We start from the raw sequence: 16,255 nt of genomic DNA, 5'->3' as shown, positions 1-16,255 counted from the left end.
CATTTCTTTATATATTTTGGTTGATACAAAGTTTTCAATGGTACAACTAGTCTAGTAGCATCAATACGCGATGATGACCAAGCATTCCATTGCGCACATCGTCACAATCTTCATTTTGTTGAATAAAATCTTCATATGTTGTCATAGTGCTGTAAAAAAATATACAAAAGATAATTAATATATTTTTTTTTTACAATATAGAATTTAATTTTTTACACACACACACACAAAATTAAATATATAAGTGAAATATGATATAAGATGATATACATTTACATATATTAAAAAACATATATTAATTTCAATGTTTTCTCATTTTCAACACTAAAAATGTTATGCAGCAACATTATACAGCCCTATTGTTTTTTAAATAATATCGTATGGAATTTTCAATAATTTACCAACCTTTTTCTCCTTATTTCTTAAATAGTTGAGGCGATCTCCCGCATGTCGTAACCATTCTTGGATGGTCTTTTTAATATCGTGCATATTACTTTTTTCGTCGTCCGAAACGTATGCTGAAAAACGATTTGTTACATAATTATTAAAATATTTTGTGCTTTAATTCCAATAGTTAGAATAGGGTAGTCATGAAGTAAAGTATAGCTATAAACGTTTGTAACTTTTGGAAAGAATATAAGAATTTTGATCCGTAAAAAATTGGAAAGAGTATAAAGTGTAGAAGAATATTTGAACGAAATTTGAAGTAAGATCTTATTAATAATTCTGAAGAAAAATTTAAAGTTAAAAGTGCACGTTACATCTAAGCATATGTTAGATACTATCTCGAATACTGATGTTCGAATACATTAAAGGTGCAACTATTTTTAAGCAATATTACATAAAAAGGAGAAATAAAAATATATCTTAAAGAAATAATAATTACCCATAATAACTGTGACAAAACTTGTGTCCTTAATTGCCGTTGATCCTTTTTGGCCTGTCCATGATAATTTGCGGCACAATTCATCCGATAATGTGTATTTTATAATATTCCTTGTCTTGTGAACGAAAGTGTTTCCTCCAATTTTTGCAATTTTCCTTTTCTATAACAGAATGTTACAAAAATGTTTAATAATATTTTCAATTTAAGCCGCTTGAATTGAAGAAAAAGGAAACATGAATTTAATATATTTTAAGAGCTTCTTTCAAAATTACTAAGCGACAAAAGGCAGCAAAAATTGTAATAAAATTTAAAAGAATGTTATATATTACGCTTTAAGTAAATTTAAGTAAATATTTTATACTATATATCTAAATTTGCGCACTAATAACCGCGTGTCTTTTGATTTTTATTTGCCTTTTTACCCCTTAGTAATTTATTATTATGTTGAGCCTATTATTTTCATTATTTTATTTTTCAAAATTGTTTTTATTATATGAATAAATAAATAAATAAATAAATAAATATATATATATATATATATATATATATATATATATATATATATATACAGGGTGTTTCAGACCACCCGTATCAGCCGAATATCTCGAAAACCGAGAACGGCAGACAAAAATGTTTCCTATAAAAGTTATAGGGTTTCAAATAACGCACAGTAATATTAGTACGACCTTGAATAGCGTTGTCAAGATCATGTGAAGGTCACCTTCAATTTCTTAAATGGAACCATTTATTTTTCATTGCGTTATTATTCTTATAGCTTATCTCGAGAGCTTTCCAAAACACTATAATTAAGTTAGTTTTCATTAAGTATTTGCAGAGTTATGAGGCTTGAAATCGTTTCTTAATTTTATATAAACCGTAAAATATCTTATTTTGAACATAAAAGTATTAAGGTGAGGTAATCGTAAAATATTCATTTTTCGATTACCTCACCTTAATAGTTTTATGTACAAAATAATGAGAGGAATCAATTGGTGTAAAGAAAACATAGTTATTTTTAAGAAAAAATTGTAATTGTTAATTGCAAATTACATATATTTTTTCGAAACAACTATGTGTTTTTTTTACACCAATTATCTTATCTTAATACTTTTATGTACAAAATAATGAGAGGAATTAATTAGTGTGACACCCAGTATATTCAATATCTAGATTTTGTCTTCTACTTTTATCTCTACAAAAGAATTTTTGTTGTTGATTGAATTAGAAATATACATTTATTTCACATTTAAAAATAGAGAGAAGAAGAAAAAAGAAATGGACGCAAAAACAGAAAAGTACTCACTAATTGTTTCCGAATCTCTCTGTCCTTTTGGAGATCCGTGTCAAATTTGAAAAATTCGTCAACTGTTGATAGCGGAAATTCCGGCAATAATTGGACTTCGTCATTATTATATATTGTATTAGCTGGTCCTGCGTTATTTATTAAATTTATTATTATCTCCAACTGTCTCGTATTCTTTTGTATGAGATTTTTAATAATTTTTTGTTCGGTACAACACGCATCTGTATAAGATAAAAAAGAAAAATATTTATTTCTCTTTATAAGTATCATTAAAATTATCTGTTTAGTTATTTTACACAAGTACATACATACGAAATTAAGTACATATAACATATTGCTATTATAAGTACAATATAACGATATAATTAAGAAGGAAGAATAAAGAATAAAGTTTAATACATACCATAGCATTTTTCCAACTGATTGCCGTTGGCATTGAAAGTTGTCATGTCATCACCGTCAAGCACATTATCGGGGCTAATCATATTGTCACCATATCATCATCATCATTATTATCATCAGGCACATTGTCATTATTAAGCCCATTACCATCATCACGCACATTAGCATTACCGCAAGACACGTAATCACCTACTAAACTTTCGTTCAACCATTCCTCATCAGTAATGTCAACATCTGTAAATATAAAGTCTGTGAGTTCATTTTGTTAGTTATACTGTTCATCACAGTGTTATTAAATTTCATTCATTGTAAACTATTTTATATAATTTTCATTTAACGCACAACCACAATCACAATCGCACTCGATGAAAGATGGGAAGAAAGGAGCATCTCAGATAAAGTTTTCATTTATCTTATGATAGCAGTCATTTGTCATAAGTTGCTAGTGTATTCGCAATATATACTGTGTCCATTTTGTGTGCAACATTCAATTTAATTTCAAATAACTGCATTATTGCATATTTGCAAATTTGTACTACTATTACCTTAGAGTACTAATGAGAATTTCTATTTCGTTACTTCTTGTCTTTACTTCATTAGAAACAGTTTATTCTTTACTCTTACAGCCTTGTTATTGCATTCAATTTTTGCAAATATGCAATAATGCAGTTATTTGAAATTAAATTGAATGTTGCACACAAAATGGACACAGTATATATTGCGAATAGCACTAGCAACTTATGACAAATGACTGCTATCATAAGATAAATGAAAACTTTATCTGAGATGCTCCTTTCTTCCCATCTTTCATCGAGTGCGATTGTGATTGTGGTTGTGCGTTAAATGAAAATTATATAAAATAGTTTACAATGAATGAAATTTAATAACACTGTGATGAACAGTATAACTAACAAAATGAACTCACAGACTTTATATTTACAGATGTTGACATTACTGATGAGGAATGGTTGAACGAAAGTTTAGTAGGTGATTACGTGTCTTGCGGTAATGCTAATGTGCGTGATGATGGTAATGGGCTTAATAATGACAATGTGCCTGATGATAATAATGATGATGATGATATGGTGACAATATGATTAGCCCCGATAATGTGCTTGACGGTGATGACATGACAACTTTCAATGCCAACGGCAATCAGTTGGAAAAATGCTATGGTATGTATTAAACTTTATTCTTTATTCTTCCTTCTTAATTATATCGTTATATTGTACTTATAATAGCAATATGTTATATGTACTTAATTTCGTATGTATGTACTTGTGTAAAATAACTAAACAGATAATTTTAATGATACTTATAAAGAGAAATAAATATTTTTCTTTTTTATCTTATACAGATGCGTGTTGTACCGAACAAAAAATTATTAAAAATCTCATACAAAAGAATACGAGACAGTTGGAGATAATAATAAATTTAATAAATAACGCAGGACCAGCTAATACAATATATAATAATGACGAAGTCCAATTATTGCCGGAATTTCCGCTATCAACAGTTGACGAATTTTTCAAATTTGACACGGATCTCCAAAAGGACAGAGAGATTCGGAAACAATTAGTGAGTACTTTTCTGTTTTTGCGTCCATTTCTTTTTTCTTCTTCTCTCTATTTTTAAATGTGAAATAAATGTATATTTCTATAATTCAATCAACAACAAAAATTCTTTTGTAGAGATAAAAGTAGAAGACAAAATCTAGATATTGAATATACTGGGTGTCACACTAATTAATTCCTCTCATTATTTTGTACATAAAAGTATTAAGATAAGATAATTGGTGTAAAAAAAACACATAGTTGTTTCGAAAAAAAAATATGTAATTTGCAATTAACAATTACAATTTTCTCTTAAAAATAACTATGTTTTCTTTACACCAATTGATTCCTCTCATTATTTTGTACATAAAAGTATTAAGGTGAGGTAATCGAAAAATGAATATTTTACGATTACCTCACCTTAATACTTTTATGTACAAAATAAGATATTTTACGGTTTATATAAAATTAAGAAACGATTTCAAGCCTCATAACTCTGCAAGTACTTAATGAAAACTAACTTAATTATAGTGTTTTGGAAAGCTCTTGAGATAAGCTACAAGAATAATAACGCAATGAAAAATAAATGGTTCCATTTAAGAAATTGAAGGTGACCTTCACATGATCTTGACAACGCTATTCAAGGTCGTACTAATATTACTGTGCATTATTTGAAACCCTATAACTTTTATAGGAAACATTTTTGTCTGCCGTTCTCGGTTTTCGAGATATTCGGCTGATACGGGTGGTCTGAAACACCCTGTATATATATATATGGGGAATTCTTTTTTAAATCAACCACCCCCCCTGCCCATTTCAATTTTGGGGAAAAAAATTTTTTTAGCACACGAAAAAATTTGTCAAGAAGTCTAGTTTTTGATGCCGTTAGGTGTTTTTAAAAAAAAAAATTTTCTAACCTCAAAAAAACTGTCTAAAGTGAGGCATCTCGCAAAAAAATACCATTTTTTAGTCAAAAATGATCGAAAAAATTATAATTCGTCAATAATTTTGACCAAATTACTCATTAAAAGTATTTTGGGGGTCGCTGAACAAGAATCCGATGTTAGATTTCAAATTCAAGATGGCGGATCCAAGATGGCGGACAGTATTTTTCTTACTGTTGACCGATTTCTACTAAATTCTGTATGTAGGGGTTTTTGGGATCGCTGATTACGATTCCGAATTCGAATTTCAAATTCAAGATGTCTGATCCAAGATGGCGGACCTTAATTTCAAATTCCAGATTGCGGATCCAAAATGGTGGACAGACCCAGACAGCACAGGACATCCTATGGATATTCATTTTATATCCATTTTACGTCCACACGTCCATGGACATGAAATGAACATCCATCGTACATTCGATTTGAGACATCCGTTAATGGCCAATATTTGGACGTCCATAAGATGTCCGATCTTGGACATCAAAGTTTCGCGCAAGCACGCAAGGATGTGTTAGTTCGTTCGTTTACCGCTACGCGACGTGCGATGCGCTATCTTTCTCGTATTTAAGTTTTAGTTATGAGAATTATATAAAGTTTGCAAAAGGTAACAAATAAGATTAAAAATATACTGTTCAATTTAATTTCTGATCTAAATCACGAGTTTCAGATATTAAATTGATTTTATAAGTTGGACAAGTAAATGTCCGGCGAATAATTTAATATAAAATAATGAAACAAATTTAATATAAAATAATGAAAAATTTAATATAATAAATTTAAATTTTTTCATTAAAATATTTTGTAAAAATTATTTATACCTATTTTTAAAATATTTTTTTAATGTTCAAAACAAGTCCAATTTTAGTCCGTTTGGTCTTTAAAATGGACATTTTTGGGATGTCCAAAATAGTAACACTGGATATCCATAAAACATCCTAAAGATATTTTAGGCTCTAATCTGGATATTTTAAATACGTATGAAACGTCCAATTTGTTTATTTTTAATACGTTTTTAAGATGTCATTGTGCTGTCTGGGGATATTTTCTTATTATTGGCTGATTTCTACAAAATTTTGTAAACGGAAGTTTTTGAGGTCTCTGATAACGAATTTGAGCTCAGGTTTCAAATTCAAGATGGCGGACCCAAGATGGTGGACATAAATGTCTGTTTTTAAAAAAGTAATGTCCGCCGTCTTGGATCCGCCATCTTGAATTTGGAACCTGAGCTCAAATTCGTTATCAGAGACCTCAAAAACTTCCGTTTACAAAATTTTGTAGAAATCAGCCAATAATAAGAAAATATCTGTCCACCATTTTGGATCCGCAATCTGGAATTTGAAATTAAGGTCCGCCATCTTGGATCAGACATCTTGAATTTGAAATTCGAATTCGGAATCGTAATCAGCGATCCCAAAAACCCCTACATACAGAATTTAGTAGAAATCGGTCAACAGTAAGAAAAATACTGTCCGCCATCTTGGATCCGCCATCTTGAATTTGAAATCTGACATCGGATTCTTGTTCAGCGACCCCCAAAATACTTTTAATGAGTAATTTGGTCAAAATTATTGACGAATTATAATTTTTTCGATCATTTTTGACTAAAAAATGGCATTCTTTTGCGAGATGCCTCACTTTAGACAGTTTTTTTGAGGTTAGAAAATTTTTTTTTTAAAAACACCTAACGGCATCAAAAACTAGATTTCTTGACAAATTTTTTCGTGTGCTAAAAAAATTTTTTTCCCCAAAATTGAAATGGGCAGGGGGGGTGGCTGATTTAAAAAAGAATTCCCCATATATATTTATTTATTTATTTATTCATATAATAAAAACAATTTTGAAAAATAAAATAATGAAAATAATAGGCTCAACATAATAATAAATTACTAAGGGGTAAAAAGGCAAATAAAAATCAAAAGACACGCGGTTATTAGTGCGCAAATTTAGATATATAGTATAAAATATTTACTTAAATTTACTTAAAGCGTAATATATAACATTCTTTTAAATTTTATTACAATTTTTGCTGCCTTTTGTCGCTTAGTAATTTTGAAACAAGCTCTTAAAATATATTAAATTCATGTTTCCTTTTTCTTCAATTCAAGCGGCTTAAATTGAAAATATTATTAAACATTTTTGTAACATTCTGTTATAGAAAAGGAAAATTGCAAAAATTGGAGGAAACGCTTTCGTTCACAAGACAAGGAATATTATAAAATACACATTATCGGATGAATTGTGCCGCAAATTATCATGGACAGGCCAAAAAGGATCAACGGCAATTAAGGACACAAGTTTTGTCACAGTTATTATGGGTAATTATTATTTCTTTAAGATATATTTTTATTTCTCCTTTTTATGTAATATTGCTTAAAAATAGTTGCACCTTTAATATATTCGAACATCAGTATTCGAGATAGTATCTAACATATGCTTAGATGTAACGTGCACTTTTAACTTTAAATTTTTCTTCAGAATTATTAATAAGATCTTACTTCAAATTTCGTTCAAATATTCTTCTACACTTTATACTCTTTCCAATTTTTTACGGATCAAAATTTTTATATTCTTTCCAAAAGTTACAAACGTTTATAGCTATACTTTACTTCATGACTACCCTATTCTAACTATTGGAATTAAAGCACAAAATATTTTAATAATTATGTAACAAATCGTTTTTCAGCATACGTTTCGGACGACGAAGAAAGTAATATGCACGATATTAAAAAGACCATCCAAGAATGGTTACGACATGCGGGAGATCGCCTCGACTATTTAAGAAATAAGGAGAAAAAGGTTGGTAAATTATTGAAAATTCCATACGATATTATTTAAAAAACAATAGGGCTGTATAATGTTGCTGCATAACATTTTTAGTGTTGAAAATGAGAAAACATTGAAATTAATATGTTTTTTAATATATGTAAATGTATATCATCTTATATCATATTTCACTTATATATTTAATTTTGTGTGTGTGTGTGTGTAAAAAATTAAATTCTATATTGTAAAAAAAAAATATATTAATTATCTTTTGTATATTTTTTTACAGCACTATGACAACATATGAAGATTTTATTCAACAAAATGAAGATTGTGACGATGTGCGCAATGGAATGCTTGGTCATCATCGCGTATTTGATGCTACTAGACTAGTTGTACCATTGAAAACTTTGTATCAACCAAAATATAATAAAGAAATGAACTTAAAATGATGAGTTTTGTTATTTATTATAGAATAAATCAATATGCAGCTATTTTACCGACCGAATTACGCACGTCTAAAAGTCGTCTTAATTGAAATGTCTGAGACGTCTTTATGACATCCTTAGTGAGACATTTAATTATATCTTGATTGGGACGTCTTGAGTGAGACGTCTTAAAACAATGCCCGACAGATATCTTAAATCGGGACATAAGACGTCTTAAAAACGTCATAAAGATGTAATTCTGATAACTTCTTAAGACGTCTTTAGAAATTTCATGACGTCTTTAAGACATCTTTAAGACGACATAATGTTGTGTGGGAAATGAGAATTGTCTATTTCATTTTACTTCTTCTTCTTTACTTCACTAAAAACGATTTAATCTCTACTCCTACAGTCTTGTTACTGCCATTGTAGAATGGGTTCTATGTATGTTCTACGGCGGACGCGCAATAAGAATTAAGAACGCAGAATTCTTCCATGACTGCATATGCGAGACCACCGTAGAACGCACGAAATCCATAGGAAATGGATTTGGTTATTTCGCTTACATCTTACAACCTTATGCTATGGCCATTGGCTTTAAATATCATTAATTCTTACCTGTGCAAAGCACTGCTCAACTTTGGTAAATGGAATAATTTATTTTCCAACTCGATCCCGTCTAATGCCTGGCTGGCCTGGCACCGCGGCCATCTTAAAAATGGCGTCTTAAATTGAATGTCTTACAGACGTTAGAAAGACGTCTATTGGTCAGGTCTTAAAGGCGTCATAAGAAGGGCATGTTTAAGACGTTTAAAAAGATACGTCTTAAATTGAATGTCTTAAAAACATCAGAAAGACATCAATTGGTCAAGTCTTAAAGGCGTCATAAGAAAGGCATCTTTAAGACGTTTAAAAAAATACGTCTTAAATTGAATGTCTTACAGACGTTAGAAAGACGTCTATTGGTCAGGTCTTCATGTTTAAGACGTCTTCAAGACATGCATGTTGTGTGGGTATGTTTTACAGATTCTGTCGCCAAAACAAAAGCTTAATGCGGACACAGATGACTACGGTTCTGGTGTGGGATTCTGATCGAATTTGCTGCCAATCTGCTGCCAACCTGCTAACATTTTGCTTACTGGGTATATATGTATATGTATATTGATAAAAACTATCATTTAGCATAATCTTGTGTAATTTTTTAAGTTATATATGTTCTAAATACATCTTTGCAACATTCCAAATACATTATAAAATCATAATATTCTTAAGTTATAGATTTAATTTATAAAAATATGTCTAAATATGTGATATTTGTGCAATATAATAAAATATAATATGAGATATTTTAATGCTTTATAGTTGTGTATTGAACTGGACTCAGTCTTAAATCAATTCAGCTTATATTTAAATTTTTTTATAGTTTTGACATAACAATTACATATACAAAAATATATATCCATAAAAAATGTACTAACATATACAGGGTGTCCTAGACCACCCGTACACCCCTTTTCTTTCAAAAACTAAGCATTTTAGAGAAAAACGTTTTCGACAAAAATTGTATCGTTTTGAGGGGAACATAAGATGGTGTCATTGGTTTGACCTTGGATGGCATCGTTAAGGTGAGGTCAAGGACACCTTTAATTTCTTAAATGGAACCACCTATTTTTTTATTGCATATTCTTATGTCGAGAGCTTTCCAAAACACTATAATAAAGTATTTTTTCATCAAGTACTTTTCGAGTTATAAGGCTTGAAATAATTTCTTAATTTTACATAAACCATAAAATATCTAGTAAAATATTCATTTTTCGATTATCTTACCTTAATACTTTTATGTACAAAATAATGAGAGGAATCAATTGGTGTAAAGAAAACACAAAATTGTTTCGAAAAAAAAATGTAATTTGCAATTAACAATTACATTTTTTTTTTCGAAACAATTATGTGTTTTCTTTACACCAATCGATTCCTCTCATTATTTTGTACATAAAAGTATTAAGGTAAGATAATCGAAAAATGAATATTTTACTAGATATTTTATGGTTTATGTAAAATTAAGAAATTATTTTAAGCCTTATAACTCGAAAAGTACTTGATGAAAAAATACTTTATTATAGTGTTTTGGAAAGCTCTCGACATAAGCTATAAGAATATGCAATAAAAAATAGGTTGTTCCATTTAAGAAATTAAAGGTATCCTTGACCTCACCTTAACGATGCCATCCAAGGTCAAACCAATGACACCATCTTATGTTCCCCTCAAAACCATACAATTTTTGTTGAAAACGTTTTTCTCTAAAATGCTTAGTTTTTGAAAGAAAAGGGGTGTACGGGTGGTCTAGGACACCCTGTATATGTAGAATTATAGAAAATATTTGAAAATTCCATGTCAAGTTAAATACAATATAATACTATTTGTTGACTATTTGTGAAATATTTTGGATTAATACTGCATGTATTTTGTAAAGAATTAATATGTAGTGTGTTTAAATTATATTTATATATAGAAATGTATTTTGTTGTGCTGTGGGATGAGTGGTCTGCGACAATACCAGCTTCATGGTTAATATTAAGAACGAAAGAATTTAAGTGGCCACCGAAAGAAAAAAATCCCAGTGTTGAGTCTAAAAAGAAAACAACACCCAGTAATGATTGGGATAATATTCATTATAAAAAATATTTAGGACCTTTTGGTAAATATTATAGATATAGATATATATTAGATATATGGTAGATATACATATATTCTTATCTAATTTCTAACTTTTTCAGATACCTATAAGCAAGCTAGAGAATTTGAAATTCAAGCAATAAACATATCTACCAATGACGATGAAACATTATCAAGTATAAAAGATAATACAAATGCACACACATCTTCACAAAAACGAAAAATAATAAAACCATCTCGATATTGTACATCTTCCTCATCCGAAGAAGAAAATGAAAATGAAGATTTAGGTAAATTTTTTTAATTATTTACAAATATGTAATAAAAGCAAAAAATTTAATATTTATATATTTTTATTATATATTTCATATATACTATATATATTTATTTTTAAATAGATAATATAGGTAATAATAAGAAAATAGATAAGATATTGTCGACCTATAAAAAGAACACATTAACTAAAATTAAATTAAAAGATTTAAGTAAGTATTAATTTATATATTATTTATATTGAAAACTTTTGAAATTATAATATTATACTAAAAAACATAAAATAGGTATTCCAAACCCTCCTATAAATTACAAGCCATTATCAACAATAACAAAAAATGAAGGAAGCTCTGTACAAAAAGTATTAAATAAACCTGCAACTGATTGCAAATTGGAAACATTAACATGTGAAAAAGAAAAACGCTTGGTAAAACTAGAAGATGGAAGACAAATTATAGAAAAAAGTAATTGTTCATTTTTGTTAATTACAAGTTTATAAAAGTCAATTAGTAGCATTAATAGGATTAATATCTTTTCAATTTCATTTAATTTTTATTTTTCCGTACTTTTTAAGTAAAAATTTTGAAAATAGTAAATGTAAAAAGTTTGCAGAATAATCTAATACTACAATTTATATACAAACACGAGAACGATACTTATTCTGAATTACTACTTTTTATGTAATGAAAATTACTTTGAATTACTAGATAATGAAAAAGAAGCATATGGAGAAATCGAAAGCCATTTGGACTTTAATAGCTTGTTATCTTCACAGTTACCTTTGGAAACCGTAATTAATTTAGAAAAATATGATGAAATCACAGAAGGTATTAAGAAATAAATATATTATGTTATTGTGACTTCATTAACCATTATGATACAATTTTTTTCTTTTAAAATTAATTTGCATAAATAGTCTAAATTTTACATATACAATATAATTATACATCTTAATTAATTATATTACATTTTTTAAATTAAAAATAAGAAAACTTAATTTTATTACATTCATATGCTTAATAGAGTAATAAGTAGTACAAAATGTGTTTTTTATTGCTATAAATATAGATCACAATAGTTTAACCACAAACCCATCAGTGAACATTTCACATCAAGCTGAAGCAATGGAACTTAACTTGAATGTTTTGAAAGTGGAAGAAATAAGTGAGTTGTAAAATAATTAATTTAATCTTTTCTACGGACATAACAGATTTATTTATATTATTATTACAATTTTTGAATTTGTTTTTTCTATGGTTTAGATGCGCCATTTTCCTCATCGTCACAAATAATATTTAATGAAACCAATCATCAAGAAACTGCAAAAAACATAAAAGGAAAAAAAGAATCTCACGAGTTATGTTGCAGTAAGCATATGAGGATAAATTTTTAATAATATATATTTCAATAAAATATAATTTAACTATATATATTTATATATAGAAATAGGCAATAATTATTACTTTTATGAAACTATGACAGTATAAGAAAAATTTATCTAATAGAAATTACATGGTACAGAAATGATCGTTTTATTATGGTAGTACTTCTTTAAGATAAACACTAAAAGCATTCTAGTAAATTCACATAGAAAGATGAAAATGATGAAATTAATATAAATTAATATAAAATGAAATTAATAATATCAATAATACTTATGCGACTAGAAATATTCACATGGTTTTAATTATTAATTTTAAAATTATTGGTCCTTTATTTCATCAAAGAAAATCTCAATGGTAATATGTGTACACTACATTTTTTTAAGAAACTTAAAAGCGTCAAAAAATGTTTACACTTTCATTTTTATGTCTTAATAATCTTATGTCATTGTTGTGTTTCTCTTAATAGTCGCTTTATCATAAAATAAATACAAAAGATAACATTCAAAAAACAAAGCTGATCTTCAGATCTGAGAGATAGACTTTCAGATTTATCCCATTGAGAAAAATACATTATCGTAACTATAACATGATCGCTTTTGTACTGTGTAGTTTCTGTTTGACAAATTTTTTCCTACTCTCATACTTTTAAAGACAAAGTAATAATTAAGTTGTAGTAAGATAATAGTATCGCATTGCAGTAAAGCATTACTTCTCTCTCTGTATAATAACTAAGTAATATAATATCCCATACAGCACCGAAAGATTGCAAAAACGTTGCATAGACTTAACATTGAAACATTGTAATATTACATAGAAGTTGCGAAATGTTTCTGCAACATTACTACAAGCTTGCAGCAATGTTGAAATGTCCGCCCTCAGAAATATTACAATGTAAGATTGTAGTAATGTTACGGTGCAACGTATTTGCAATATTAAAACGCGTTTTGCTATTGCAAATGCAGACCGTTTTAAATTTAATAAATAAACTGAAAATATAAAGAAATGTTTAAGAAAGATAGGAAAAAAAACATTTATCGCCTTTGAAAAAAAATATCTATTAGTGTTTTTTATCAAATGTGTCTTATTAAATATTTATCTCAATAATATACATACAATTATTTTACATACACTCGGTACCAGAATATTTTAATACGTGCAATAAATGAATTATTTCCCATTTACCGATTCAATGAAGAAAAATCTGTTTAATATTCTGAATCCCAACGAGGGATCTAGATTATTAAACAAATTATTTGTTTAATAATCTAGATCCCTTATTAGGATTCAGAATATTAAATAAATCAAGTCAGTTTATCAGAAATTTAACTGACACAAGACAAGAAGTATAATTACCACATTAGTCCTTTGTAGGCCTTATATCCACTTTAGATGAAAATTCGAATACGAGTTAGTTAAGTTTGGTGTCGCCACATAGCGGCAAGTAAAGAAACACATGTTATACATTTTCGCTATGTTAAAATGTTGCTGCAACATTGCCAAAGTAATATTACAAAATAATGTCTCTGCAATATTTCTGCAGCATTACACTGCTATGTGCAATGTTGTAACATTGCAGCAATGTTGATGCAAGCTTCTGTGCTGTATGGGATATATAATATATATATATACATATGTTATATAATAATTACATTAATTTTACATTGCATTAATTTTATTTAATTAATATGCATATGTATATACATATATATATATATATATATATATATATATATTAATTTTTTTAATAGAAGCTTGTCAGAATGACATTCAAAAAATTCTACGATTATTGATTACAATCCAACAATTATTGTTGGATGTAAACCCAAATTTTTCACAAGAAAATGCAATAAATATGAATTTACCAATTCGAACTCCTGAAGCACTAAAGCAATTTAATGAATTGATAACACAAGATTCCGCATCTTTACTGCAATATGTATACTTTTTATCAATTAAATTTAAAAAACAATGTATAATAATTAAACACAAATATGTATATAATAATTAAATTAAATCTTTACAGAAAAAATTGATTAAAACTATAGGAGGAAAAAACTCGGAACAACATGTAAGGAATGCGTTAAAACTTACTCTAACTGATGAGTTAGCTTACAAACTCTCATGGACAGGCCAAAAAAATACTATTGAAACAAGATCCATGAAATTTGTTGACGTCATTATAGGTATTTTATTTTTTCATACTTATGTCAGAATTACACACACACACACACAAAGAGAGAGAGAGAATAATACACTACCCACTAAACATGAAATATATATGCAATGTTTCAAAATGCTTCATATAGATTTCAAATGAGACGTTTCATGTCTATGTTTATAATATAATTCATAAGTGTCACAACTAAAATGTTTCATAGTCAAAAATATTTCAAATGAAATATCGCAGTTGATATGTATCTGAAATATTCCAAAATTATATTTCATGTATATTTACAAATGATGTAATTCATAAGTGTTACAATTGAAACATTTTATTTTTGCTTATTTCAGAAATATTTCAAATAAGATATTTCAATTGATACGTTTCGGAAATATTCCAAAATTATGTTTCATGTATATTTACAAATGATGTAATTCATAAGTGTTACAATTGAAACATTTTATTTTTGCTTATTTAAGAAATATTTCAAATAAGATATTTCAATTGCTACGTTTCGGAAATATTCCAAAATTATGTTTCATGTATATTTACAAATGATGTAATTCATAAGTGTTACAATTGAAACATTTTATTTTTGCTTATTTCAGAAATATTTCAAATAAGATATTTCAATTGATACGTTTCGGAAATATTCTAAAATTATGTTTCATGTATCTTTACAAATGATATAACTCATGAGTGCTACAATTAAAGAGATACTATTTATCTCACGATTAGTGAATAAAATATAATATATGGTGCATTTAGTATCACAAAATATATAATAAATTTCACGCCAATGCCCTACATCTGTTCTACAATGACAAATTTTCTGTCAAAAAGTTAAAATATATATATATAATTTTTATATATATATATATATATATATATATAATACAGACATGCAATATAATAATATAGTAATACATACATATGTATATAACACAGTGACTGTTATAGATTAAAATATTTTGGAAGAACACAGTATATAACATATTTCTATTGTAAACTCTTCAAAATATTTTAATCTACAATAGTCACTGTATTTTATGTATATAGAGATTATTATTTTCAATTAAATTGTTTTATTAATTTTTTACTCCATACTTTTAATGTTCAAGAATTAGTTTATTATTTAATTTCTTCAGGAAACATTTGTAGTTTTATATTTTTTAATTAATAATTTTTAAGTAGAATATATTCGGAATATTATTTTAGAAAATAGTAAATACATGTTAAGGAATTTATAATTTAATTAATTTTGTAATTTAAAAAAAAAAAATTAATTATAAATATTTTTTCAGAAGTAATCATCAGTATTGCTGGAAAAAATACTTCTTCTCATACCATTCAAACTACAATTAAAAACTGGCTACAACATGCTGGAGATCGCATAAATCAAAATATAAAACGACATGAAAAGAAGAAATGAAGTATTTGGAAATAGTATTAATTTTTTGTTTTATTTCGATTTGGTTTTT

The 16,255-nt window shown here is 27.4% G+C and overlaps 3 protein-coding genes across 4 annotated transcripts in view; 2 read left to right on the top strand and 1 right to left on the bottom strand.

Annotated features, from left to right (window-relative positions):
* LOC145976390 (uncharacterized) overlaps positions 1 to 16,255 on the top strand; it is a 25,000-nt gene extending 8,745 nt beyond the window's left edge. Inside the window, exons 2-12 of the mRNA XM_083107445.1 lie at positions 9,306 to 9,421; positions 10,792 to 10,977; positions 11,057 to 11,245; positions 11,354 to 11,440; positions 11,516 to 11,692; positions 11,936 to 12,055; positions 12,297 to 12,392; positions 12,491 to 12,595; positions 14,362 to 14,549; positions 14,637 to 14,796; positions 16,079 to 16,255. Of these exons, the coding sequence (XP_082963571.1) occupies positions 9,331 to 9,421; positions 10,792 to 10,977; positions 11,057 to 11,245; positions 11,354 to 11,440; positions 11,516 to 11,692; positions 11,936 to 12,055; positions 12,297 to 12,392; positions 12,491 to 12,595; positions 14,362 to 14,549; positions 14,637 to 14,796; positions 16,079 to 16,206 (1,527 nt within the window). The 5' untranslated portion in view covers positions 9,306 to 9,330 and the 3' untranslated portion in view covers positions 16,207 to 16,255. The remainder of the gene's footprint in view (positions 1 to 9,305; positions 9,422 to 10,791; positions 10,978 to 11,056; positions 11,246 to 11,353; positions 11,441 to 11,515; positions 11,693 to 11,935; positions 12,056 to 12,296; positions 12,393 to 12,490; positions 12,596 to 14,361; positions 14,550 to 14,636; positions 14,797 to 16,078) is intronic.
* LOC145975424 (uncharacterized) lies at positions 13 to 2,854 on the bottom strand. 2 transcript variants are annotated; one of them, XM_083105907.1, is made up of 5 exons: positions 2,593 to 2,854; positions 2,190 to 2,410; positions 887 to 1,046; positions 402 to 518; positions 13 to 149 (listed from the first exon to the last, which is right to left on the bottom strand). In XM_083105907.1, the coding sequence occupies exons 1-5, from the start codon at positions 2,672 to 2,674 to the stop codon at positions 142 to 144; spliced, it is 588 nt and encodes a 195-aa protein (XP_082962033.1). In that variant the 5' UTR covers positions 2,675 to 2,854; the 3' UTR covers positions 13 to 141. The 2 variants fall into 2 exon arrangements, with proteins under 2 accessions (XP_082962033.1, XP_082962032.1); XM_083105906.1 differs by having other exon boundaries at positions 406 to 518.
* Positions 3,407 to 8,288, top strand: LOC145975425 (uncharacterized). The gene is made up of 6 exons (XM_083105909.1): positions 3,407 to 3,425; positions 3,534 to 3,766; positions 3,949 to 4,169; positions 7,244 to 7,403; positions 7,772 to 7,884; positions 8,141 to 8,288. The coding sequence occupies exons 2-6, from the start codon at positions 3,685 to 3,687 to the stop codon at positions 8,156 to 8,158; spliced, it is 594 nt and encodes a 197-aa protein (XP_082962035.1). The 5' UTR covers positions 3,407 to 3,425; positions 3,534 to 3,684; the 3' UTR covers positions 8,159 to 8,288.

This window comes from Camponotus vicinus, unplaced genomic scaffold, assembly GCF_025532165.1.
Source record: "Camponotus vicinus isolate PSW18456_S1 unplaced genomic scaffold, iyCamVici1.0 SCAF_8, whole genome shotgun sequence".
Taxonomy (NCBI): Eukaryota; Metazoa; Arthropoda; class Insecta; order Hymenoptera; family Formicidae; genus Camponotus; species Camponotus vicinus.
This window is presented reverse-complemented; position numbering and strand designations above follow the sequence as displayed.

Excerpts from the sequence above, each read along its gene's own strand:
- LOC145975424 (XM_083105906.1), bottom strand. The coding sequence starts at position 2,674 with ATGATTAGCCCCGATAATGTGCTTGACGGTGATGACATGACAACTTTC. Across the intron at positions 2,411-2,592 it reads TCAGTTGGAAAAATGCTATG|ATGCGTGTTGTACCGAACAA; the intron begins GTATGTATTAAA and ends TATCTTATACAG. Across the intron at positions 519-886 it reads TTTTGTCACAGTTATTATGG|CATACGTTTCGGACGACGAA; the intron begins GTAATTATTATT and ends ATCGTTTTTCAG.
- LOC145975425 (XM_083105909.1), top strand. The coding sequence starts at position 3,685 with ATGATTAGCCCCGATAATGTGCTTGACGGTGATGACATGACAACTTTC. Across the intron at positions 4,170-7,243 it reads GAGAGATTCGGAAACAATTA|AAAAGGAAAATTGCAAAAAT; the intron begins GTGAGTACTTTT and ends ATTCTGTTATAG. Across the intron at positions 7,404-7,771 it reads TTTTGTCACAGTTATTATGG|CATACGTTTCGGACGACGAA; the intron begins GTAATTATTATT and ends ATCGTTTTTCAG.